Here is a 26,539-nt window from a genome sequence, read left to right on the forward strand (position 1 = left end):
TCAGAGCATTAAGTCCTGATTACTTCATGCTGGCCCATTTTGCAGGTGTAGCACTTGTCCTAAAATAGGGCTACAGGTAAATTTAGTTGTGCTGGGTGGTAGCCAGCCTGGCTAATTTGTAGTTTTTAGTGGTCAAATGGCCTTTTTCCTAATTCTCAGCTGTGGTTTCTCCCTTTTGTCAATAGGTGGCACTGTTTCCTTTGACATTAGTATGATGGGCTAACATGAATTCAGGTTATGAATAAACATACCTGTCTCAGCCAATCAGGCCGCGTACACACGCGCGGACTGTTTGCCCAACCTTGTTCGTCAAACAGTTTCGGCAAACAGTCCGCTCAAAATTTGCATGAGCGGACTTGCCCACACACGAGCGGACTGTTTGACGAACAAGGTTGGGCAAACAGTTCGCTCAACTTTTGAAATGAACGGACTCGCCCACGTAAGGAGGCAAATCCGCCCATTTCGAGCGCGTGTACAGGTAGGCGGGGCCCGCGAAGGAGACGTCGCGGGCTCCGCCGCCTGGAATGAACTTAAAGGGGAAACCCAACGCCGAAAAAAATCGGCGTGGGGGTTCCCCCAAAGTCCACACCAGACCCTTGTCCGAGCACGCTACCCGGCCGGCCAGGAAAGGGGGGCGAGCGAGCGCGCCCCCCCTCCTGAGCCGTACCAGGCCGCGTGCCCTCAACATGGGGGGGTGCCTTGGGGAAGGGGGGGCCGCGCGGCCCCCCCACCCCAAAGCACCTTGTCCCCATGTTGATGAGGACAAGGGCCTCTTCCCGACAACCCTGGCCGTTGGTTGTCGGGGTCTGCGGGCGGGGGGCTTATCGGAATCTGGGAGCCCCCTTTAAGAAGGGGGCCCCCGGATACCGGCCCCCCACCCTATGTGAATGAGTATGGGGTACAATGTACCCCTACCCATTCACCTGTGAAATAAAGTACAAAAAAAAACACAACACAGGGAAAAAATATTTTATTGCACAGCTCCGGGGGTCTTCCGTCTTCGGGGGTCTTCTCGCCGGACTCCTCCGCTATCTGTGTGTAGCTCTTTTACTAGCGGAGGAGTCCGGCTTTCTTCCTCCCCGCCGCCGGCCTCTTCTCCCGACTTCGGGGGTCTTGTCCCCCTCTTCGGTTCTTCTGCCGGGCCACCGCGCCTTCTTGTAGCTCTTTTACAGGCGGTGGCCCGGTCTTCTGTCGCCGATGTCGTCGTCGCCGCCGCCGCCGCCGCCTTCCGTTCTTGTTCTTCTTCTTGTTCTTCTTCTTCTTCTCCTGGAGATGTTGACTCGACGAGCTCTCCGGCCGGAATGCCAGAGCCGCGCTGAGCGGTCACTTATATAGTGACAATGGGGCGGTGTCACATGGTATATGTCACATGGGTTGGTCACATGGTGACCCCGCCCCTTACGATGTCATAGTCCCCATGTGACATCAACCCATGTGACCAACCCATGTGACATATACCATGTGACACCGCCCCATTGTCACTATATAAGTGACCGCACAGCGCGGCTCTGGCATTCCGGCCGGAGAGCTCGTCGAGTCAACATCTCCAGGAGAAGAAGCAGAAGAACAAGAACAAGACCGGGCCACCGCCTGTAAAAGAGCTACAAGAAGGCGCGGTGGCCCGGCAGAAGAACCGAAGAGGGGGACAAGACCCCCGAAGTCGGGAGAAGAGGCCGGCGGCGGGGAGGAAGAAAGCCGGACTCCTCCGCTAGTAAAAGAACTACACACACATAGCGGAGGAGCCCGGCGAGAAGACCCCCGAAGACGGAAGACCCCCGGAGCTGTGCAATAAAATATTTTTTCCCCTGTGTTGTGTTTTTTTTTGTACTTTATTTCACAGGTGAATGGGTAGGGGTACATTGTACCCCATACTCATTCACATAGGGTGGGGGGCCGGTATCCGGGGGCCCCCCTTCTTAAAGGGGGCTCCCGGATTCCGATAAGCCCCCCGCCCGCAGACCCCGACAACCAACGGCCAGGGTTGTCGGGAAGAGGCCCTTGTCCTCATCAACATGGGGACAAGGTGCTTTGGGGTGGGGGGGCCGCGCGGCCCCCCCTTCCCCAAGGCACCCCCCCCATGTTGAGGGCACGCGGCCTGGTACGGCTCAGGAGGGGGGGCGCGCTCGCTCGCCCCCCTTTCCTGGCCGGCCGGGTAGCGTGCTCGGACAAGGGTCTGGTGTGGACTTTGGGGGAACCCCCACGCCGATTTTTTTCGGCGTTGGGGTTCCCCTTTAAGCCCATTCCAGGCGGCGGAGCCCGCGACGTCTCCTTCGCGGGCCCCGCCTATCTGTACACGCGCTCGAAATGGGCGGACTTTCCGAGCGGGAACAGTCCGCTCATTTCGAAAGTACAGCGGACAGGCCCACACACGGGCGGACTGTTCGCTCAAACACAGTTTCAGCGGACAGTTTTTCGGAATTTCCGAAAGACTTTGTCCGTCCAACTGTCCGCTGAAACTGTCCGCTGAAAGCCCACACACGAGCGGACTGTCCGCCCAAACACTGTTCAGCGGACAAGGTTGGGCGAACAGTCCGCCCGTGTGTACGCGGCCTCAGACTGTCCGCTACGAATGCTGGGAGAAGTTATTTATTTGGAGAAGGTCAGGTGATTTAGATCTTCTCCGCCCAGACTGAGGTCTGGGTGGGTGTGTGTGGAACAGCTCCTGGCTGCTAGGCCTGAAGCCTGAGGCCCTATCCAGGTGCTCATCTGGCTACTAGGTCTGTCTGTGGCCTATCCAGGTGTTCAAGATTTATCTGAGAAAAGCCTGCTTAATTTCCGGAAACAATTCTGAAAGGGATGGAGTTCTAGAGAAGTACCAGAGGTGACTCTTCATGGACCGGGGACCCATGAGGTGGCTGGGAGAGCTTCAAGAGAGAACTTATCCAAGAGAATTCAGTATGATGCAGTGAGTAAAGCACGGTTACTATAGGAGACAGCCTATCCTACAAAGTACAGATGTGCTGGTTTAGCTTAAAGGCTTTTTTTCTGTACTGCTGTCTGCCTTATCTCACCTTTTTCTCTAAAGAGTCTGCCTGTTTGCTGATCACTACTATTTGTAACTAAGGGTGTCCTGTGCCCTATCCCCTCTCTCCCACACTTTCTTGTTTGTGAGAAATAAAACTTCTCTTTATTTAAGCATAAAAATGACTGGTACCCTGCCCAGTTTCTACCTTGTACATCACCCACCATGCCTAGTAACCTGCACCCTAAGGAGGAATGTCGTCACCAGGCCCCTGAAAATTGGGGAGTCGCTACACAGGTACAGTATAGCTAAATCATTAAAAATATTTGCCTATTGTTGCACTGTCTCACCCTGCTCTGCACAGCATCAGTTGTCCTGTATTCTTGGCCCTGTGACAAAAATCAATGAGGCACTAGAGTCCAATCTGCTGACAGTCTAACGATTTACTGCTTATTGGGAGGGGGGGGGGCTGGAAGCATCAGGAATAACATAGACTGCCGAGGTAACACTGATTAGGGAGTGAGAAAAGAAAAGCAGGAGAAGTTTAAGAACAAGCTCTGCCTCTAGGAAAACCCACAAGAGTTAAACTTACAAGGATAGTATCTTATCTTATCTCCCTGAGGCACCATGTGATGTTCTGCACTGTAAAGCTTCTGTCAGCTTTCCTCTCCAGCTGAGCCAAGACATACAATCAAGGCTGGAAATGCACACATTTTAATTACAGAAAATCACATATAGTTTTTAAAGACCAAAGAGAGGGGAAGAGTTTCCAATAAGGAAATTACAGCTCTGGGCTTCAGGAAAATAGTGGCCTCCAGCAGAAAAAAAATAAAAAATTAATGTGAAATGTATGTTCTTTTGGTAAAAAACAGTAATTGTTATGAAACTGTTATGGGTAAAGTTCCGCTTTAAATGATATATGAAGGACACTTGACTTCTCTTTATTCTTTCAGATCTTTACAAGTCTCCTATCAGTGTGTAATTATACTGTTCAAATATGTGTGATACCAACATAGAATCAGTTTCTCCATTTCATAGGGTCATAGGCGCTTTGAAGGTATAATCTGACTGGTTACTGTGGACAACACAAATAGTTTCACTTTCAGCTCTAATGATACATCACCCACGATAAGTCTCCATTTAAGTAGTATGAGTAGATTTTGAACACTTACCCATGCAGTCAGGCCCCCAGTACCCAGGACAACATTTTGGCTGGGATACTACTTTTGTACACAGATGTCGACATCCAGGAAGTGAGAGACTGTATGAACGTATTTCCAGAAAATACCTAAAAGAAGTAACCATAGATGCATAGTTAAAATAAAAGCAGTCACAAAATAGCATTTGTAATAATCGAAATCGGTTGCGGTACGACCCCATTGGTGTTAATGTGTGAGTTTGACAGGTGGTGCTTCTGCAGTCCGAGTGAGGCTGTAAACTTAGAATTCCAGTGGCTCAGCTTATGTGGAAGCCTTCTAGCCTGACAATAAACTGACATTTTTGTTTTAACAATATAGCAGGTAATAGATTGAATAATAGGGTGCATAGCAATCCATGAGAAGTAAGGATGCGCTAATATAAAAATGTGCAGCACAGTTCCAGGTTGCTGCTAAAATCACCCAAGTAGTAAGTCAACCCACTCCGTACTGCAGGGGTTAAATGCTTGTTTAGTACAATGCAGGACAAGCACTTTTACATTGTACATGAGGATTCCATGGTGCCACCCACAAACCAGGAGCATTGACTGCTGTGGTAAAGAGGAATAACTCATGTATTATTATTATTATACAGGTTTTATATAGCGCCAACAGTTTGCTCAGCGCTTTACAACATGAGGGCAGACATTACAGTTACATTACAATTTGGTACAAGAGGAATCAGAGGGCCCTGCTCTTTAGAGCTTACAATCTAAAAAGGAAGGGGCAATTGATACAAAAGGTAATAGCTGTGGGGGGATGAGCTGATGGAGGAAGTAAAACAGTGTTAATTAGAAGCAGGATAGGCTTCTTTGAAGAGAAGGGTTTTCAGGGATCGTCTAAAGATGGATAGATTAGGGGACAGTCGGGCAGATTGGTGTAGGGAGTTCCAAAGGATGGGAGAAGCTCTGGAGAAATCCTGGAGGCAAGCATGGGAGGAGGTGACAAGGGAGCTAGAGAGCAGGAGGTCTTGGGATGACCGAAGAGAGTGTCTTGGTTGGTATTTTGGGACTAGGTTAGTGATGTAGCTGGGGGCAGAGTTATGGATGGCTTTGTAAATTATTGTTAATACTTTGAATTTTATTTGTTGGGTGAGTGGATCACTTTTATTCCAATCCCCCTAGAACAAACAACTATTTAACCTTTGTGGGGGAGGCAGGAGGTAGGATACTGCTTGGTTCATTGTTAAAGTTGAGTTGGGCTTTAGATTTAGACCTACAAATTTCCATTACCAGTTATTCCTGCTTTCTTTTCAAAGCAATAACACTTATACCACGTACACACGACCAGATTTTCCGTCAGAATAAACTCTGACGGTTTTTCTGACGGAATTCCGATGGAGTTCTGCTGAAACGGACTTGCCTACACACGATCACACCAAAGTCCAATCGTTCAGAACACAGTGACGTAAAATACATATGAAGGGACTAGAAAAGGGAAGTTCAATAGCCAGTAGCCAATAGCTGCCTTTGCGTCGTTTTTGGTCTGTCGGAACAGCATACAAATGTACGGTTTTCCTCTATAGGAATTGATTCCGTAGCATGCACACGATCAGAATATCCGATTAAATTATTCTGTCATACTTTTTCTGCCGGAAAGTCCGACTGTGTGTACATGGCATTAGCATGACTGTCCATAGCGTAACATGAGGGAGTTATCTGTTATCTCAAAATATTTTGATTTTCACACAATTTTTGCTGCTAAATTCAACCTTTATCCAGTTAATAATTGTTTCACATTGAAAGCTGCATTGTGAAGTGTAATACATTTTAAGAAGATAATCAATTAAATTCGTCAAAAACAAGAAAAACGAATTGGCCTTTTTGGGAAGCGTACTTTCAGGGTTGCCAACCTTCCATAGCATTTTTTACTGACAAAACATGGAAAATTTAGCGGCAGAGCACATTTTTTACTGACAACCTGAGAAATTACAGAACTCCTACTGAAAACTAACACAGTGAATATTTAACCACTTCGGTACCGCGCTATTGCCAAATGACGGCATTAGTGCGGACCTACATTTCCGGGACTATGTCTATTGACGTCGTCCCGTGTACGAGCGGCCTGCGCGCCCCCTGAGAGGCGCGCGCGGCGCGCTCTGTGATCGGCGAGTCCATGAGACTCGCCTGATCACCGATCCGTGAAAGGGGTCGATCCCGACCCCTTATCACGTGATCAGCTGTCAGCCAATGACAGCTGATCATGTGATAGAACGGAGCCGGTAATCGGCTATTATTCCTCCTCGCGCTGACAGCGCGAGGAGAAAAAAAAAAAGCCGATCACCGGCGGCCGTGATCGGGACATCAGTCCCGATCACGGCCAATAATCTAAGCGCTCACCTGCCCCCTGCCAGTGCCCACCTGCCCCCTGCAGTGCCAGTTTAATAAAAGTTAGTGCCCCCTGTCAGTGCCACCCAGCAGTGCCCACAGTGCCACCTAGCAGTGCCCACAGTGCCACCCAGCAGTGCCACCCACAGTGCCACCCAGCAGTGCCACCCACAGTGCCACCCACAGTGCCCACAATCTGCCTAAAAGGTGCTGCACCCCAGTGCCGCCCATCAGTGCCCAGCAGTGCCGCCCAGCAGTGCCGCCCATCAGTGCCCAGCAGTGCCACCTATCAGAGCCACCTATCAGTGCCACCTATCAGTGCCCATCAGTCCCACCTATCAGTGCCACCCATCCGTGCCACCCATCCGTGCCACCCAACCGTGCCACCCATCCGTGCCACCCATCCGTGCCATCTTATCTGTGCCCATCTTATCTGTGCCGCCTTATCTGTGCCCATCGGTGCCGCCTTATCTGTGCCTATTAGTGCCGCCTTAACTATGCCTATCAGTGCCCACCAGTGCAGCCTATCAGTGCCCACCAGTGCAGCCCATCAGTGTCCACCAATGCAGCCCATCAGTGCCCACCAATGCAGCCTATCAGTGCCGCCTAATCAGCGCACTTCAATGAAGGAGAAAAATGACCCGTTTGCAAAATTTTAGAACAAACTATTAAAACATGATTTTTTTTTTTTTTGCATCTTTTTTTGTTTGTTTAGCAAAAAATAAAACTCCCAGCTGTAATTAAATACCATTAAAAGAAAGCTCTATTTGTGGGAAAAAAATGATAAAAATTTCATTTGGGTACAGTGTTGTATGCCCGCGCAATTGTCATTCAAAGTGCATCAGCGCTGAAAGCTGAAAATTGGTCTGGGACTGAGGGGGGTTTAAGTGCCCAGTAAGCAAGTGGTTAAACAGTATAAACATGATATGAAAACACTGACAATACCTATAACAAAGTAATTTGCTTGAGTTACACTTAAAAAGTCAACACAGCATGAAATTATCAGCCCCTGATATTTACTGACAGTTGTAAAAAAATCACAGATTTTTACAAACTGTCAGTACATTTACTGACGGTTGGCAACCCTGCGTACTTTCTTAGTTTGGAATGGTGTTTGGAATAGTTTGGAATGGTGTAACAAATTTCTATAAACTTCTTGGCAAAAACAGGTGAATTCTAGCCACACAATGTTTTCATTGGTGTCTCCCTTTAGAACTGCATTGAAATGTTAGTGACATAGTGGGTAGAATCACAGGTAGAACCATATGCACAGGGAGGGGATGAGGGCATCAAATCCAACATACCCAAAACTGTCAGATGTGAACATTTTCTACTAGCACTTCTATCTCTACAAGAGTGAAAATCAACTGCAACAGAGGCAGGACTAGAGTTACAACCATACTTTCATGTAATTATTGTTTACAAATTATTTCATAAAATTAAAGCAAAGCTGAACTCATAAGGGATGATTTGCTGTGGTATAGGGGGAATTTAGAAATATTAGTTGTGACTAAGTAGTACCCTGACAAACCTACCTTTTTAATTTCTCCTAAATATAGCAGTGTGCAGTAAAACCTCTGATTGCGAGTATCGCGGTTTATGAGCGTTTCACACTCGGAGACACTTGGGAACAGAGCGTCTCCGAATGTTTCCTGAGTATTTCTGAGTGTCTCGGAGCATCTCTGAGTGTTTCCGGTTGTCTCTGTCGCCCCCCCCCCCCCACCTCTGGTCATATGTGGTACTGCATACACTAGCAGTGATACTGGAACAAATTATCTGAGTTTCCATTAAATCCTATGGGGAAACTTGCTTTGATATACGAGTGCTTTGGATTACAAGCATGCTTCTGGAATGGATTGTGCTCGTAATCCAAGGTACTACTGTACTTCTTGGTATGTGAGTGTGCCCTAGTACTCTTGTGCCAACAGCCTCATAGTTGTATATCAGCAGTGTAAGATCTAAGACACTGTGCCTTCTGATGGCTGGTCCCAGGAAATTTGGATTGAGATTGTCACTATGGTGCTGCTCACTGTTGTTTTTGCTGGAGGCTGTGGCAGGACTAAGGAAGCAAAAGTCCCGTCTCTACCAAGATTGCTGCTTCTACACATAACCCACAGTGCACAACAAGGCATGGGAAGTCAGTAACAAGTAAAATATCAACTGCAGGGACAATGCAGGCAACACTGGAAATTAGTCATTTGTCCTCTGTATACTTTCAAAATTTTCAGAATTTTGTCTGAAGACTGCAATCTTCTTTTATGACGTTAAAGTGACAGTAAAGTCTTTTAATTCCCTAAAATAATATATGTTATACTCACCTGCAATGGTATTGCACAGAATGGCCATGAACCTGCTCTATAGGGGCTCCTCACCGGCATCATGGTGCCTCCTTTTTTTCCATGCGCTATTCATAGGAAGTCCTTTGCTATGGGGGTGCACATGTGGCTCTTTCCTGAGCCACAGTTGTGTGCGTCTATAGACACACAGCGATGCTCAGCTCTATTTGTTCTGTTTAACATTATCATGGAAAGTGAAAGTAAAAGACAATCTCAAATTCTAGGTTGACTCCAGAACAGTAATAGAGGGGACATTTTCCAATAGGGACACTAGTTCTGGTAATCCTGGTAAAAAGCCCAGGATTCCTTCACTTTGGAGGGATTTTCTCTCACTTCCTGTTTTGATTATGGAACAGGAAGTGAAGGAAAATCTCCCCAATGGGACACAGATAACAAAAAAAGCACAAAAATAAACAGACCGGGGTTATAACCTTCACTTACTAAGTGGATAAGTATTAAATTTTCATTTACAGACACTTTAAGTAAAGAGCAAGCTAAAGGTTGCAGCAATCTATTTTTTTTTAAATGACAGCTGGGAAGTGGTTTCATTATCCTGACTGGGCATCGTATGAGGTCCAGCAGAATAAGGCATGATTGGGTGCCTGCGGGGTCATGCATAACGGTGATCAGTGGTGCTGTGTGTCAGTCAAAGTAAAGAGCCTCTGGCAGAGCCAATCACAGCTGATCACAGTGTAAACAGGAAAAGCCATGTATTGGCTTTTCCTCTACTCGCACTGACAGGTGCGCGTAGAGGAGAGCCTCTCCTGACAGGATATGCAGCAGGGATGCTCACCTATGACCACCAGGGATGCCCTCCCTTGACCACCAGAGATGCCCACTAGAGTCCTACCAGGTAGAGCTCCACAATTAATCGTTAAAAAATCGTGATTCAGCCCCTCTGATGGTCTCTATTGCAGAGTTTGCCGATTCTTTCATATAACAAGTGAAGAGACTTATCGGCTCACTCATCTGTCAAAAGAAAACATCCGGGCAGTCTGCCAAGTTTTTAAACAACGTGTAAATGCAGGAAGTTTAACCACTTAGTCTAAATCTTTTTCTGACACTTGTTTCTTAAGTTAAAATCAATATTTTTGCTAGAAAATTACTTGGAACCCCCAAACATTATATATATTTTAGCAGAGACCCTAGGGAATAAAATGACAATTGCTGAAATATTTTATGTCACACCGTATTTGCCCAGCAGTCTTTCAAATGCAATTTTTGGGAAAAAGTACACTTCAATGAATAAAAAAATAAAAATAAACAGTAAAGTTAGCCCAATTTTTTTTTGTTTTAATGTGAAAAATGATGTTACGCCGCGAAAATCGTGAGAGAATCATGATCTATCTTCTAAGCAAAAAAATTGTGATTCTCATTTTAGCCAGAATCGTGCAGCTCTACTACCAGGGATGGCAATCATTGTCACTCTGTGCCCATCAGTTATGCCTGCCAGTGCCTCTGATCAGTTCTGCCTATCTGTGCCATCTATTAGTGTCACCCATCAGTGCCCACTAGTGCCGCCTATAAGTGCCCTCCAGTGCCACCTATCAGTTCTGCCTATCAGTGCTGCATATAAGTGCCATCTAATTAGTGCCACCTCATCAGTGCCAATCAGTACTGCCTCATCAGTGCTCGTCAGTGCAGCTTCAACAGTGCCCAGCAATGAAGGAGAAAACGTACTTATTTACAAAGTTTTGTAACAAACAAAGAAAAAAATTATTTTTTTCACAATTTTCGGTCTTTTTTCAATTTGTTGCGCAAAAAATAAAAACACCAGCAGTGATCAAGTACCACTAAAAAAAAGTTCTATTTGTGGGAAAAAAATATATAAAAATGTTGTTTGTGTACAGCGTCGCATGACTTTGCAATGGTCATTCAAAATGTGATAACACTGAAGATTGATCTGGGCAGAAAGGTGTATAAATGTCCCGTATTGAAGTGGTTAAGTTGATCATCCCTTTTGGACCATAATTAGACACTGGCTTTTTATGTTTATTAATTTTTAAATTTTTCACTTTTATTTTTATGTGATATTGTTTATGAATATTTGGTCACTTATTAATTTTCAAGGTGGAATTTCACATTGTTTTCTTGTCAAACAATATGTTTTCACATATATAAACAGATGATGAGATATCATCTTTTGTAGTTGTGGATATAGTAATATAGGCATTTTCACACCTTTTTAATATTAAATAATATTTGTAACTGCTTGTATCTGAAAGGATTGAGAGCAGTATTTCCTATTGCACCTGCGGATAAAAATATTAGAGTTAAGTAAAAATGTGAGTTGCTCTCCCTGTCATAGTGATAGAAGCTTCACTTCTTTGATTCACTGACCTAAAGCATTAGAAGTAATCAGTAGGGATGGGCCAAATGGACCTCTGTTCGGTTTGCACCAGAACTTTTCGAACACTGTGTAAGTTCAGACCCAAATAACGAACCCCATTAAAGTCAATGGGATCTGAATGTCGAAAAGCAAAGGTGCCCATTTTGAAGGTGTATATGCAAGTAATTGGGCATACAGTGGTTATAGGGGTCTGGGCCCTGCCCTGGGGGACATGTATCAATAATAAAAAAAAAATTGTGAAAAGTGTCATTTTTAAATGAGCATTGATTTTTAAAGTGAAAGCATAAAAATGAAAAATTATTTCCAATATAGTGCCTGGGGGGCCCCCTTAGTCTACCTGTAAAGTGGCAGATCTGTACCATCTGCTGCAGCAATAATTGCATTTATAAATCCCCAAAAAATACATTTTCCCTGCAAGCTGCCTTTATTTTGCTCAGCAACAGCTAGGGAGCCAGTGTGTATGATGAGGCCACAATATAGTGCACTGGGAACAAGATTAGAGATTTTTTGGATACATTCTGCTGTCAATTTGACTTTGCATAGAAGTAACGGTTGCGTGAAAATTGGTCTTTGGGTGTCGTGGCGCCTTCCCACCATAACCCTATAGGGGTACTCTTAATGAAAGCAAGAATTGGCCCTGCTGTAAAAAATTGCAATGATATGCACCTGTCAAACAGGTGCAGAAAAACTACTATTTGGATGTCGAGGGCGCCTTCCCACTGTAACCCTATAGAGGTGCTATTGAAGGCAAAAAGAAATTGCAATGATATGCACCTATCAAACAGGTGCTGAAAAATTGGCCTTTGGGTATTAATTGTGCCCATGAAACCTATACCAAAAACATTATTCCAGATGAAATGATTGAACACCCACAAAGCTAGGCAGCCTCAAAGTCCTTCAGAGATTCCACATCCTAAAAAGACTTAATCAGTGACATCGGCATCAGGGGCTTCATAGCTGGTAATCCAGGACTGATTCATTTTTATAAAAGTCAAACGGCCCACGGAGTCTGTGGACAGATACGTTCTATGATCAGTAACGAAACCTCCTGCAGCACTGAATGCCCGTTCTGAAAGAATTATGGATGCAGGGCAGCCCAACAACTCAATAGCATACTGGGCAAGTTCTGGCCAGTATTCTATTCTCATGACCCAATAAGTCAGTGGATCGTCAACTGGAAAGCTCTCCATCTTTGTTTTGGCCCCGAGGTAATCATCCATCATTTGATGCAGATGGTGCCGATGGTATGTGGAAGCTGACAGGCTTCGAGGACTAAAAAAATTCTGAAATGTCTCACTTAGGCAGATGCCTTCTCCAAAGCTCCTCTCTTGACCAACAGAAGACTCACAACTATGTTTTCCATGACACTGTAACCTACCGGAGTAAGTAAAAATGTTCAATAAAATCCTTGTTAATGTGTCCTAAAGAGATTTTATCTTCTGCACTCTTTGTGGGGATAGGATGAGTTCTGAGACCTTCCCCTTATAATGTTGGTCAAGGAGGGTTGTCAACCAGTAATCATCCTTCTCATTTATACCATGTATTCTTGAGCCTTTTCACAGGCTTTGAAGCATGAGGTTGCCCATGCTCTTCAAATTTGCTGAGGCTTGAGAAGCAGACTCCTCAGTGTCACTCAGGATGACAGCATCTGGAACTTCCTCCTCCCAGCCACATACTACTCCCAAGAGTCCTGGGGTTGGAAAACCATCGCTTGCAGATTGACGCATGTCTTGCTCTTCTTCGAAGCCTATGAATGCCTATAAGTGCCAGAATCTTCCTCCTCATCCTCTTCCCCTCTCTCCTCCTGTGTGTTCTGTGACATAGGAATGATGGTGTCTGGATAAAGTGGGCCTTGAGAGGAAAGGAAGTCCTCCTCTTCCTCCTGCTGCTCTGTCTCCAGTGCCCTGTACATAATGCCACAGTGAGTCTGATTGTGTCACTGATGCATGCACTGTCACAGCTCACCATCCTTGCTTGACCTAATCTATTGGTTAACCATTTAGTGACTAACTGGACTATAGAAAAATTGTTCTTTTAGTATTCATATTGCATTTGCGTATTGATCAATTGTGGTTCCAATCGATTACAGCAACCTGTCCGGACCTGTGGTGTGTGTTGTGTTTTGTGTATATGCTCTATGTGTGTCGTGTGAGTTTTACTCGTCTGCAGTAATTTAAGTTAAGTTTGATCATGTGGGTAGTTTTTCTCTTATAAATTGCACTTTTTTCATTCTGTCGGGCTATACCCCCATTTTTCTGTCCATATGCTAATGGGTTATGGCAACAACGCCCCAAAGGGTGAATGATCCAATTTTGGTCATCTTGTATGATCTCTTATTAGTGGGTATTCTTGCGTTTCCATTCCCCCCTTTCCTTTATTTTTGCTATCATCATCATTGTGGCCTCCTCAAATGGTGACAATACAGTGCACGCATCCTTAATGATCAGCCATTGGCGTGGGGAAAAAAAGCAGAGGCATCCTGAGCCTGTCGTCGTGCCATACTCTACTCGCACAGGTAATGGTTGATGGCCTTCTGCTGCATGTATAGCTGCAGCATTGCCAAGCCAAGTGCCACCTGGTGGGCATGTCACAAATCAGGCGGTTTACAGGCAGGTGGAATTCCTGCTGAATTTTAGCCAACTGAGCACTGGCTGTGTATGACCACCTGAAATGGCTACAGGCTCTTCTGGCCAGCTTTAGCACATCTTGCAACCCTGGGTAGGTATTTAGGAAATGCTGCACCACCAAATTGAGGACATGTGCCAAGCATGGCTTTCCCTGTATAAGGGTGGAGAGGAGGTTTGAGCCATTATCACACACCACCATTGCTGGCCCCAGCTGGCATGGTGTGAACCACCTCTGAGCCTGTCCCTGCAGAGCTACAAGAGTCTCTGCTCCAGTGTGGTTCTTGTCCCCTAAACACCAGCTGAAGCACTGCATGGCACCTTTTAGCCTGACTCATGGAATAGCCCTTTGAATGCTTAGGGGGTACCTGATGTTCATAGGTCAATTCTGCAGAGGAGGGCATGGAGGTTGCAGAGGAGGAGGGGGTAGAGATCACAGGTCTGGCATCATCACCACCAGCTGTATGGAGATGTGTGGGCACAACAAGCTGCAGCACTGAGCCCTTTCCTGCATCCTTTTGAGTTGCAAGCAGCGTTAGCCAGTGTTCTGTGAACAAAATATATCGTCCCTGCTCATGTTTGCTGGACCACGTGTCAGCAGTAAGGTGAATTTTATGGCTGGCTGCCTTTCCCAATGATGCCAGAACATTCTCTTCCACGTAATGGTAGAGAGATGGAATACCTTATGTGAAAAGTAGTACCGACTGGGAACCTGCCATTGTTGTACAGCACATTGTGCGAATTCACAGAAGGGGGCAGTATCCAGCAGGATGAAAGGCAGAAGTTGGAAAACCAACAGCTTTACCAAGCTTGCATATAAGAAAATGTAAAGAAGAAGTGGAAATCTGTACGTAGATGCACTTTAATCATTGTAAAGTGGTGTTTGGTACACTTTAATATTTGAGTACTCACACTACAAAGACACACTCCATGGATTCACTATAATATACTGCAATATAGTGTGCCAAATGTACAGTGACGCACAGAACTATATGACATTAAACGTACAGTAACGCACACAGAAGTAGATGGCCTTAAACTTGCAGTAATGCACAAAACTATATGGCGTTAAACTTGCAGTAACGCACAAAACTATATGGCGTTAAACTGGCAGTAAGGTACACAAAACCCTATGGCGTTAAACTGGCAGTAACGCACACAGAAGTAAATGGCATTAAACTTGCAGTAATGCACAAAACTATATGGCGTTAAACTGGCGGTAACGCACACAAAACTAACTATATGGCGTTAAACTTGCAGTAAAGCACACAGAAGTAAATAGCATTAAACTGGCAGTAATGCACACAGAAGTAAATGGTGTTAAACTGACAGTAACGCACACAGAAGTAAATAGTGTTAAACTGGCAGTAACGCAAACACAGAAGTAAATGGCTTTAATCTGGCGGTAACACAATCAAATAGATGTGTTAAACCGTCACTACACTGGCGCTATCTGAAATGTCTCTACTCTAGCTGTACACTAATGTAAAGCTGAATGATGGTCCTCCTCACTACACTCACACTAACCCTAAACTGACACTAAACTAATATTCTACATTGACAATTGAAGCAAAATAGCACAGTATAGCACACTAACTACCTAATAGCACTGAACAGAGCCCTGTTCTATCTCTTTCCACACCGAGATCACACTGAAAATGGCTGCCATTGAAAGAATAATGTTATACTGTGGGGTGGGAATGAGCCATGATTGGATAAAGTCACAATGACAGTGTCCAATCGTGATTCTGACAGTGCTCTGTGCCCTGAATGGCTGAAGTTTTCACTGCTTCAGCCAACCAGGGCTTGCAATTCTCTGTTCAGCACCGCAATGCATTGTGGTTGGTTCGGGGGGGGGCATCCCTAGTAATCAGCATGGTTTTATGAAAGGCCTTTCTTGGCAAACCAATTGGTTAACATTCTATTAGGAAGGGAGCTGTAATCTTGATAAGGGAAGACCTGTGGATGTGATGTACCTGGATTTTGCAAAAGCATTCAACACAGTATCCCACAAACGCTTAATGTACAAATTGTCTGTATGCATGGATCATAGGGTTTTTACTTGGATAGCAAATTGGTTATAGCTGCATGCCCTAAGGGTGGGGATAAATAAAGTACACAGACTGGTCTAGTAGTCCCCAAGGATCTGTCCTGGGACTGATTCTGTTTAATTTTTTCATAAATGATATAGAGGATGGGATAAAAAGCTCAATCTCAACATTTGTTGATGATACAAAGCTAAAGGGGTAATAACTTCTCAGCAAAACATTGATACTTTACAAGAAGACGTCAAGAAAATGAATGGGTGGGCAACTACATGTCAAATTAGGTTTATTGTTGAATAATGTAATGTAAAGTAATGAACTAAGAATATGAATGCAAGTTACTCGCTAGGGGAGAACCTCTGGAGGAATCTAGGATGGAAAAAGATCTGGGGGTATGTCTTGACCTTAATGGGACGCCCCACATGAAACTTTCAACATGTCCTAATAATTGTTCTTCAAGAACTAAAGGATCCCTCCCTATTGCAGTGCGGGCGATTACATAACCTGCCTAAGAGGATCCCTAGACTTCTTTATCATAGGTACCTGGGCTGCCTGAATATTTATGGCTTTATCCTCTGGAAACTACCTGGTGCGACCCTATCACTGGCAGGATGCACCCAGATACTGAGCGTTTATAGGTTATTTTGTATTGACAACTTATTCTGTGAAGTTATCTTTTCATTGTGTATGTCGCATATCACTAAATAAAAAAAATTAAAAGATCTGGGGGTCCTGGTAGATGACAGACTCAGCAAAGGCATGCAATGCCAAGCTGTAGCAAGCAAAGCTTGCAGCCTTAGCATGCATAAAAAAGGGTATTTACTCCAGAGATAAAACTATAATCCTGACACTTTTTAAAACTCTGCTTTGGCCAAATCTGGAGTTTTCCATCCAGTTCTAGTCACCAGGCCTCAGGAAGGATGTGCTGGAGCTGGAGAGAGTCCAGAGAAGGGCAACAAAGTTAATAAGGGGACTGGAGGACCTCAATTTACGAGGAACAACTACAAACATTACACATATTTTCCCTAGAGAAGAGGATATTGGAGGAGAAGCTGTTTGACCTTAAACTGCATAGGGTTTTTTTAAACTGTTAGAATGTGGAACTCATTGCCACAATCGGTGGTGTCATCGGGAAGTATTGATTGTTGCAAAAACTCTTATACAGGGAGATTGGATATGATTTTTCATTTTATTTTTTACATGAACACACACACGGGTAGCACTGCATGGACTGGTGTCTTTATTCAATCTTACCAACTATGTAAAACACAGAGATAAGATTTTTTTTTTTTCATTTAGTTTTGGATCTGTGACTCATAGGCACTGAAGACAGACACGACCAGGCAACTAGCACTTTCAGAAGGTGGTCAGCAATCACAGAGTGAATATTTATCTTAAAACAGATGCACTTTAATTAAAACATAAAGTTTGGTAATCCAAAGCAACCATTCAGATCAGGCTTTACCAAAGTCTCTTGGGTACTAAAGATAAAAACTAAATAGCTGACAAAGATTCCTGCACTTTGCACATAGTCATTGCATTTTGCAGTGTCCAATACTCCAGCCCCACCTGAACCAGGCTGTATTGCTCAACTGCAGAGTAATCTGTAAAAAAAGATCCAGGACCTGGCTGTGCTGCCTGATAGGAATGTCTGGATCACAAGAACAGAAGTAAAAGTCATTTGACAGGTAAACAGTTTTCCTCTATTTATTTCAGTAATGAATTTAGCTGCTTGCTTGGAATTCAGCTTTAAATACCAAAGAAGCCAAAGGAGCAATATGAAATTAATCACAGATTTCAGCAGTTCATTGTATTCAGAGAAATGGCTGATGGATATTTATCAATAATCCGTAATGATCCACATACTGTAGATAAAAGAACTTACCGACAGTCTCTTTGTCCACTCCCAAGGCTGGCTTTCAAATAGCCTTCAGAACAGTTTACAGCAGCATTTAGTGAACATGACATACAATCTGTCTTTGTTGCTAGAAGCTTCTTTTCATCACACCTGTTTTTTACCTGGAATGAGAAAAAATAAAATATTATGCATGCATACAGAGCACGCTTTGTATGTTCTAATTAATGAATACATGGACATATTTCTAAAGTGAAAAGAAGCAAGTGTCAAAAAAAAATCAGACATTCAGCAAACATTCTGAATCTTCCAGGTTCATGTGCTTTAATTGGTAGTGACTGGTTCTCCACCAGAGAAAGATTGAGGAATGTCTCATTCACTGCTTTAACAAAAGACCTCATAGTGGTTACCCCAATATAAAAGTTCAGCGTTCTAGATAATTATTCATGTCAGGAGATATTTACTTCTCACTAGGATAGTTGGTAGTGATAGATGTGATGAAATGTGATAGATATTTATTGTCTTTATTGCCTTTAACCACTTGCTTACTGGCAGAGGTGTAACTAGAAACCTCAGGGCCCCAGTGCAAGAAATCAGGAAGGCCCCCCCACCCCCCCGAAAAGCATGATTTTGATACTATATTTTTTTCCACTGTACAACAAAGTAAAACATTTCTGTGCAGCCCGTGTCCTCAGTGAAGCCTGTGTCCCCAGTGAAACCTGTGTCACCAGTGCAGCCTGTGTCCCCAGTGAAACCTGTGTCACCAGTGCAGCCTGTGTCACCAGTGAAACTGAAACTGGAGAGGGGTGGTGGTGGTACTGGAGGTGGGTGGCAGTGGTGGTACTGGAGGGGGGTGGTGGTCCTGGAGGTGGGTGGCGGTCCTGGAGGTGGGTGGCGGTGGTACTGGAGGTGGGTGGCGGTGGTGGTACTGGAGGAGGGTGGCGGTGGTACTGGAGGGGGATGGTGGTCCTGGAGAGGGGTGGCGGTGGTGCTGGAGGTGGTGGCGGTGGTACTGGAGGGGGATGGTGGTTCTGGAGAGGGGTGGCGGTGTACTGGAGGGGGATGGTGGTACCGGAGAGGGGTGGCGGTGGTACTGGAGGTGGGTGGCATGGTGGTGGGTGGTTGTGGTACTGGAGGTGGGTGGTGGTACTGGAGGGTGGGTGGCGGTGGTACTGGAGGGGGATGGTGGTCCTGGAGAGGGGTGGCGGTGGTACTGGAGGTGGGTGGCATGGTGGTGGTACTGGAGGTGGCGGTGGCGGTGGTACTGGAGGGGGGGTGGTGGTGGTACTGGAGGGGGATGGTGGTCCTGGAGGTGGGTTGCGGTGGTACTGAAGGTGAGTGGCACGGTGGTGGTGGTGGTACTGGAGGGGGATGGTGGTCCTGGAGAGGGGTGGCGGTGGTACTGGAGGTGGGTGGCATGGTGGTGGTACTGGAGGTGGCGGTGGCGGTGGTACTGGAGGGGGGGTGGTGGTGGTACTGGAGGGGGATGGTGGTCCTGGAGAGGGGTGGCGGTGGTACTGGAGGTGGGTGGCGGTGGTACTGGAGGTGGGTGGTGGTACTGAAGGGGGGGTGGTGGTACTGGAGAGGGGTGGCGGTGGTACTGGAGGGGGATGGTGGTCCTGGAGAGGGCTGGAGGTGGTGGCGGTGGTACTGGAGGGGTGGCGGTGGTACTGGAGGTGGGTGGCGGTGGTGGTACTGGAGGGGGGTGGTGGTAGTGGTACTGGAGGGGGATAGTGGTCCTGGAGAGGGGTGGCGGTGGTACTGGAGGGGGGTGGCGGTGGTGGTACTGAAGGGGGGGTGGTGGTACTGGAGAGGGGTGGCATGGTGGTGGGTGGTTGTGGTACTGGAGGTGGGTGGTGGTACTGGAGGGTGGGTGGCGGTGGTACTGGAGGGGGATGGTGGTCCTGGAGAGGGGTGGCGGTGGTACTGGAGGTGGGTGGCATGGTGGTGGTACTGGAGGTGGGTGGTGGCGGTGGCGGTGGTACTGGAGGGGGTGGTACTGGAGGGGGATGGTGGTCCTGGAGGTGGGTTGCGGTGGTACTGAAGGTGGGTGGCACGGTGGTGGTGGTGGTACTGGAGGAGGGGTGGCGGTGGTACTGGAGGGGGTGGCGGTGGTACTGGAGGGGGATGGTGGTCCTGGAGAGGGGTGGCAGTGGTACTGGAGGGGGATGGTGGTCCTGGAGGTGGGTGGCGGTGGTACTGGAGGTGGGTGGCGGTGGTACTGGAGGTGGGTGGTGGTACTGAAGGGGGGGTGGTGGTACTGGAGAGGGGTGGCGGTGGTACTGGAGGGGGATGGTGGTCCTGGAGAGGGCTGCAGGTGGTGGCGGTGGTACTGGAGGGGTGGCGGTGGTACTGGAGGTGAGTGGCGGTGGTGGTACTGGAGGGGGGTGGTGGTAGTGGTACTGGAGGGGGATAGTGGTCCTGGAGAGGGGTGGCGGTGGTACTGGAGGGGGGTGGCGGTGGTGGTACTGAAGGGGGGGTGGTGGTACTGGAGAGGGGTGGCGGTGGTACTGGAGGGGGATGATGGTCCTGGAGAGGGGTGGCGGTGGTACTGGAGGGGGATGGTGGTCCTGGAGAGGGGTGGCGGTGGTACTGGAGGGGGATGGTGGTACTGGAGGTGGGTGGCGGTGGTACTGGAGGTGGGTGGTTGCGGTACTGGAGGTGGGTGGTGGTACTGGAGGAGGGTGGCGGTGGTACTGGAGGGGGATGGCATGGTGGTGGTACTGGAGGTGGGTGGTACTGGAGGGGGGGTGGTGGTGGTACTGGAGGGGGATGGTGGTCCTGGAGGTGGGTGGCGGTGGTACTGAAGGTGGGTGGCACGGTGGTGGTGGTACTGGAGGAGGGGTGGCGGTGGTACTGGAGGGGGGTGGTGGTGGTACTGGACATCAGGGTTCACAGAGGGCCCCCTTGCTTCAGGATACCCAGAGAGTCCCCCCTTATTTCAGGGTCCCCAGATACCCCCCTTACATCAGGGTCCCAAGAGAGCCCCCCTTACTTTAGGGTCCCTAGACAGTCATCCCCCCTTAAAGAGGTTTCTCTGTACCTTGCTGGACTCCGCTGTGCACCTTGGCCCCCAGCAGATCTCTGTACCCCCCCCTGCACCTGGGGGGAGGCAGCGATCAGCAGCTCTATGATGTTGATGGGCGGCGGGATCTTCCTGAGTCTATACACACACTGGAGAGGGGTCAGCACGGCTGTGAGTGGAGAGCATGTCTCTCATGTAACAGCAGCACAGAGACTCCGGGATTGAAGTTTAATTTCCTCCTCGTCCTCTCTCGCACGAGACACAAAACACACAGAGGATCTGCTCCCCTTTCGCCCCCCCCCCCCTCCTCTCCTGTGTTCTCCGCGGGAAATGTGAGCTTGTTAGCTTCACACCTGAATGCCCGCGGAGAACACAGGAGAGGAGAGGAGGGGAGGGGGGGCCAAAGGGGGAGCAGATCCTATGTGTGTTTTGTGTCCCGTGCGAGAGAGGACGAGGAGGAAATTAAACTTCAATCCCGGTGTCTCTGTGCTGCTGTTACATGAAACACGCTCTCCACTCACAGCCCTGTGGATAGCAACCACGCTGGGCCCCCCCCCACAGTGATGGAATTCCAGGGCCCAGTCGCAACTGCGACTGTTGCGACCCTGGTAATTCCACCACTGCTTACTGGGCACTTAAACCCCCCTCCTGCCCAGACCAATTTTCAGCTTTCAGCGCTGATGCACTTTGAATGACAATTGCGCGGCCATACAACACTGTACCCAAATTACATTTTTATAATTTTTTCCCCACAAATAGAGCTTTCTTTTGGTGGTATTTAATTACAGCTGGGAGTTTTATTTTTTGCTAAACAAATAAAAAAAGATGCAAAAAATAAATAAAAAATAAATCATGTTTAGTAGTTTGTTATAACATTTTGCAAACAGGTCATTTTTCTCCTTCATTGAAATGCGCTGATGAGGCGGCACTGGTGGGCACTGATAGGCTGCACTGGTGGTCATTGATAGGCACAGTTAAGGCGGCACTAATAGGCACAGATAAGGTGGCACCGATAGGCACAGATAAGGCAGTACTGATGGGCACAGATAAGGCGGCACTGATGGGCAAAGATGGGCACAGATAAGATGGCACTGATGGGTGGCACGGATGGGTGGCACGGATGGGTGGCACTAATGGGCACTGATATGTACCACTGAGAGATGGGACTGATGGGCACTGATAGGTGGCACTGATAGGTGGCACTGATGGGCAGCACTGATGGGCACTGATGGGCACTGGTAGATGACACTGATGGGCACAGATATGTAGCACTGAAGTGCAGCACTGTTATTGATGCAGATTGTGGGCACTGATGGGTGGCACTGTGGGCACTGATGGGTGGTACTGTGGGCCCTGATGGGTGGCACTATGGGCACTGATGGGTGGCACTATGGGCACTAATGGGTGGCACTTTTTTCCATATTTAGGTGGCACTGGCAGGGGGCAGGTGGGCACTGATGAGCTGGCCGTGATCGGGACTGAAGTCCCTCTCACGGCCGCCGGTGATCGGCTTTTTTTGACAGCGCGAGGAGGAAAAATAGCCAATTACCGGCTCTGTTGTGATCACATGATCAGCTGTCAGCCAATGACAGCTGATCATGTGGTAAGGGGTCGGGATCGACCCCTTGCTCCGATCTGTGATCAGGCGTGTCTCATAGACTCGCTGATCACATAGTGCGCCGCGCGCACCCCTCAGGGGGCGCGCAGGCCGCTCGTACATGGGACGACGTCAATAGACGTCGTCCCGGCAAAGCATTCGGCTATAGCGCGGATCTCAAGAGGTTAACTAACACTTTCAGCTTAACTCCAAGTGTGAATTTTATTGCATAATGACATAGACATGGTCCAGGTTTTACCAATGTAAATATGAATATGCCATATCTGTGGGACAGCTGTGGAAGGGGAGAATATATGCAGTAGTTGCCACTACTACAGTGACCACTGCTGTCTTCTGGGTCCTGTGCTGTGCACAGCTGCATTTAAGAGAACACCATGTATTTTTCTCAATTAATGCAAAGAGTTCTCTTATTGGGAGGGACATGATGTCAGTGTCTTTCTTTCATGCTTGACGTATAGAACTGATTCACCTGTAAGTCACTTGCCCCTTACACAGAATACCTTGCATTTTTCTCAATGAATGCAAGGCATTCTCTGGGAGGATGAGGTGGAGAGGTAGGATGGTAACATCACAATCTCCACCTCGTCCAATCAGAGAACACTGTTTATTCATTTAAAAGAATGAAAGGCATTGTGTAAAGGGCACCTGTGCCAAGGGCCCAGAAGACAGCAGCAGAGACATTTTCCCCTTTATAATTTTTTTACTTTCACTTTTTTTTTTTTATCTTTATTTACATTTTTTTCCATACAAAAAGTATAAAACATAATATACATATATATGCACCCTACTCCCCCCCCTCCTATAGCCCTACTACCTCATCATATTTCTTCGTTAATTTAAACAGTTTCCATTGTTCCCATTTCTTTCAGAATTTCTTTTTTCCGCTCTCCTCGTCCTCTTCCCATCCCTCCATTCTACACATATCCTCTACTTTTCCTATCCATTCCCTCAGTTTTGGGGCTTCCACTTGTCTCCAATTTTTTGGGATCAAGCTCTTTGTTACATTTATTCAATTTCATATGAGGGCCTCTTTATACTTTTGAGTTGAGGTGTCTGTACCATGAAAGAGACATGTCCATGGGTTTTCTAGTACCTGAGTTCCTGTTATTATTTTTAATAAAGTTAGTATTTCTCTCCAGTATTTTCAAATTTTTGGGCATTCCCACCAGATGTGTGCCGCACTCCCTTGCAGTTGCTCTTCCTGGTATCTCCTCATCATGTCTGGTGTCCTATACCACCTAGCAAGATTTTTGTAATTAATTTCTATTGTGTTAAGATTTTTAGATGTCCCGTGTGTTAGGTGCAAGATTTTTTCTATATTCTGTTTCTCCCCTCGTGGTCCTATTTCTTCTTCCCATTTTTTTATATATATAGGTACCTCCGTCTCATCCATTTCTCCCAGCATCTTATATATCTGTGAGATATTTACTCTTATTATTTTCCCTTCACACATCCGCTCTAAAACGTTAAGATCTTCTCCACTTCTCAATGGTTGTGGCAATGATGAGACAAAATGTCTGAGCTGGAGGTACCGCCATCCATCTATATCCATATACTTCTGTAGTGTTTCTAAAGTGTTTATTTTACCCGCATTTATTATGTGTCTCAATTGAATATCTTCTCTTCTAATCCAATGTCCTCCCATAGTGCTCTTCCCCGGTGGAAATAAGTTGTTTTCTTTTAATGCCATTGATGGGGAATTGTATTTCCACTTATTATGTTTGTGAATTCCATCCCATATTCTAAAAACGTTTTTTGTGAGTGCAAGTGTTGTTGGTCCGAGTGATCTGTGTTTTTGGGGTATCCAAATTTCCTTTCCTAGTCATGTCTCTGCAGAACTGTGTTCTATTGCCACCCATCTCTTTTCATTATCTAATTTTGTCCATTCCACCACCCATGTTAATACTATAGATTCATAGTATTTCTTAAAATCCGGTAGCTTTAAACCTCCCCTCTCTTTTCCCAGTTGTAATAACTTTAAGGCTATTCTAGGCTTCTTATTTTTCCAAATGAGCTTGGTTATTAAATGTTTAATGGTATTGAAATAGACTGGAGGGATATATATCGGTAAAATATGTAACATGTATAATATTTTTGGTTGTATGATCATCTCGAGGGCATTTATCCGGCCAAACCAGGACAATGGTTTCATCATTATTTTTTTTGTGTCTTCTCTTACTTCATCCAGTAGGGGGATATAGTTTATCTCATAGATTTTCTTTGATGACGCTGCCAACTTTATACCTAGATATTTAATTTCCTTCTTCCATAGGAAGGGAAATTCACCCTTAATATCCTGTTCTTCCCTACTGCTCGTGTTGACATTTAACACCTGTTTTCTTTGAGTTTATTTTAAAGTTTGATAAATCTCCATACTGCTCGATACTCTTTACCAAGTTTGGCATGGAGATTCTAGGTTTCGTCATATAAAATAGGACATCGTCCGCAAATGCGGCTACCTTATGTGTCTCTTCCCCAAGCTCAATTCCTCCTATATCAGGGTTTTTCCTCACTGTCTCCAACAGTGGTTCCAAAGTCAACACGAACAGTATGGGTGAAAGTGGGCAGCCCTGTTTAGTCCCATTGTACATCCTAAAGGGGTCAGACAAATTACCATTTACCCTTACTACTGCCATTGGACACTCATAAAATGTCTTTATCCAACTCAGGATTCGGGTACCAAATCCCATTTCTTTCAGCGTGCCCAACATAAATCCCCAGTCTACTCGGTCAAAAGCTTTTTCTGCATCTATTGACAGAAGCAGACTGGGGATTTTGCTCTCTTGGGCTTTCTGGAGAAGCAATAGTGTCCTCACTCCATTATCCCTTCCCTCTTGGCCCCCCACAAACCCCACTTGGTCTGGGTGGACCAAGTTCGGGACTAATTTTTTCATTCTAGTAGCTAATATTTTTGCAAATATTTTTATGTCAGTATTTAACAATAAGATTGGACTATAGTTTGAACATATCATACCCTCACTCCCTTCTTTCAATATTGTAGAAATTATTGCTAAAGAGGCTTCCTTACCCAAACCATATTTTATACCTAGACCATTAAAATATGCACATAACCTTGGTGACAATATTTTCCCGAATTTCTTAAAATATTCTATTATATAACCATCCGGGCCCGTGCTTTTCCCTCCTGTTGTTTCTTTTATTGCTTGGTTTACTTTGGATACTGTTATAGGAGACTCCAATTCCTGTACTATTTCCTGTGATAATGTAGGGACCTTGGCGTTAATTATATATTCTTTCATTTTCCCCTTTCTGTTGTTCTCTTGTTGTTCTGTCTCCTGTTTTCTGACCCAATACTGCCTACTTTTTATTAATATGCATTTGAAATGACTACTTAAATGTGAGTTCATTACTTTGTTCTTATAAAATTTTCGTTTTTAAACGGTATTATGCTATTTTGGCCTTTTTTCCTTCCATTTTATGTTAAATCTCGGTGGCTGTCGGAGATGTCTCTGTAAATATTCTATATATATATATATATATATATATATATATATATATATATATATATGTCCAAAAATCGAAAAAGGGCTACTCACGTAGTGAGAATCAGCAAGACTTGTGATTGCAAAGCCAGCGTCCCCGAAGTGGAGCAATAAGCGATTTAAGACCCTCTGAACATATGTTTAATTGAGTCGCCACGATCTGGTAAGCCTGTATTTCTCACTGTGACGGTACCAGCACAGTGGGTGGTGTATTTTCCAGATACACTTAGATGTCCTTCAGATCACCTTCATCTGGTTTTCTTTTGGGATTTCACTTTACACACAGTGGATTTTTGACATGGATTATATTTTCTCATTCAATGTTTCATTCTTTATATAATATATTCATGTGTGTATAGATGCTTGGGTGCATCTTTTTGTCACAGAAAGACAATTTTTTTCACATATTGTGTTTTTGTTGTTGTTTATGAGACACTCATCATTTTGTTCTTATACTTATAACCACTAAGCGCTGCACTTTATATTTTTTCACGCACTTTTGCTAAAATTATCCATATTTTGGTGTGTCGGCTGCTTTTTTCTTTCTTTTTAAGACTTATTGGATAGCGCAGTGTCACATTTGTTTTATTGTATTCACTCAGAACAGGCCTCGTCATGGTCAACCAAAGGAGTTGAGTGCACATGCTCAGCATCATATCCAGAGGTTGTCTTTGGGAAATAGACGTTTGAGTGCTGCC

The 26,539-nt window shown here is 45.7% G+C and overlaps 1 protein-coding gene across 1 annotated transcript in view; it reads right to left on the reverse strand.

Annotated features, from left to right (window-relative positions):
* STAB2 (stabilin 2) overlaps positions 1–26,539 on the reverse strand; it is a 234,665-nt gene that overhangs the window by 192,597 nt on the left and 15,529 nt on the right. The window contains exons 2-3 of the mRNA XM_077472148.1: positions 17,726–17,859; positions 4,135–4,250 (exon numbers count right to left, since the gene is read on the reverse strand). Of these exons, the coding sequence (XP_077328274.1) occupies positions 4,135–4,250; positions 17,726–17,859 (250 nt within the window). The remainder of the gene's footprint in view (positions 1–4,134; positions 4,251–17,725; positions 17,860–26,539) is intronic.

Source organism: Lithobates pipiens, unplaced genomic scaffold (genome assembly GCF_037356315.1).
Source record: "Lithobates pipiens isolate NorthernLeopardFrog02 unplaced genomic scaffold, aLitPip1_a1.2 Scaffold_8, whole genome shotgun sequence".
Taxonomy (NCBI): domain Eukaryota; kingdom Metazoa; phylum Chordata; class Amphibia; order Anura; family Ranidae; genus Lithobates; species Lithobates pipiens.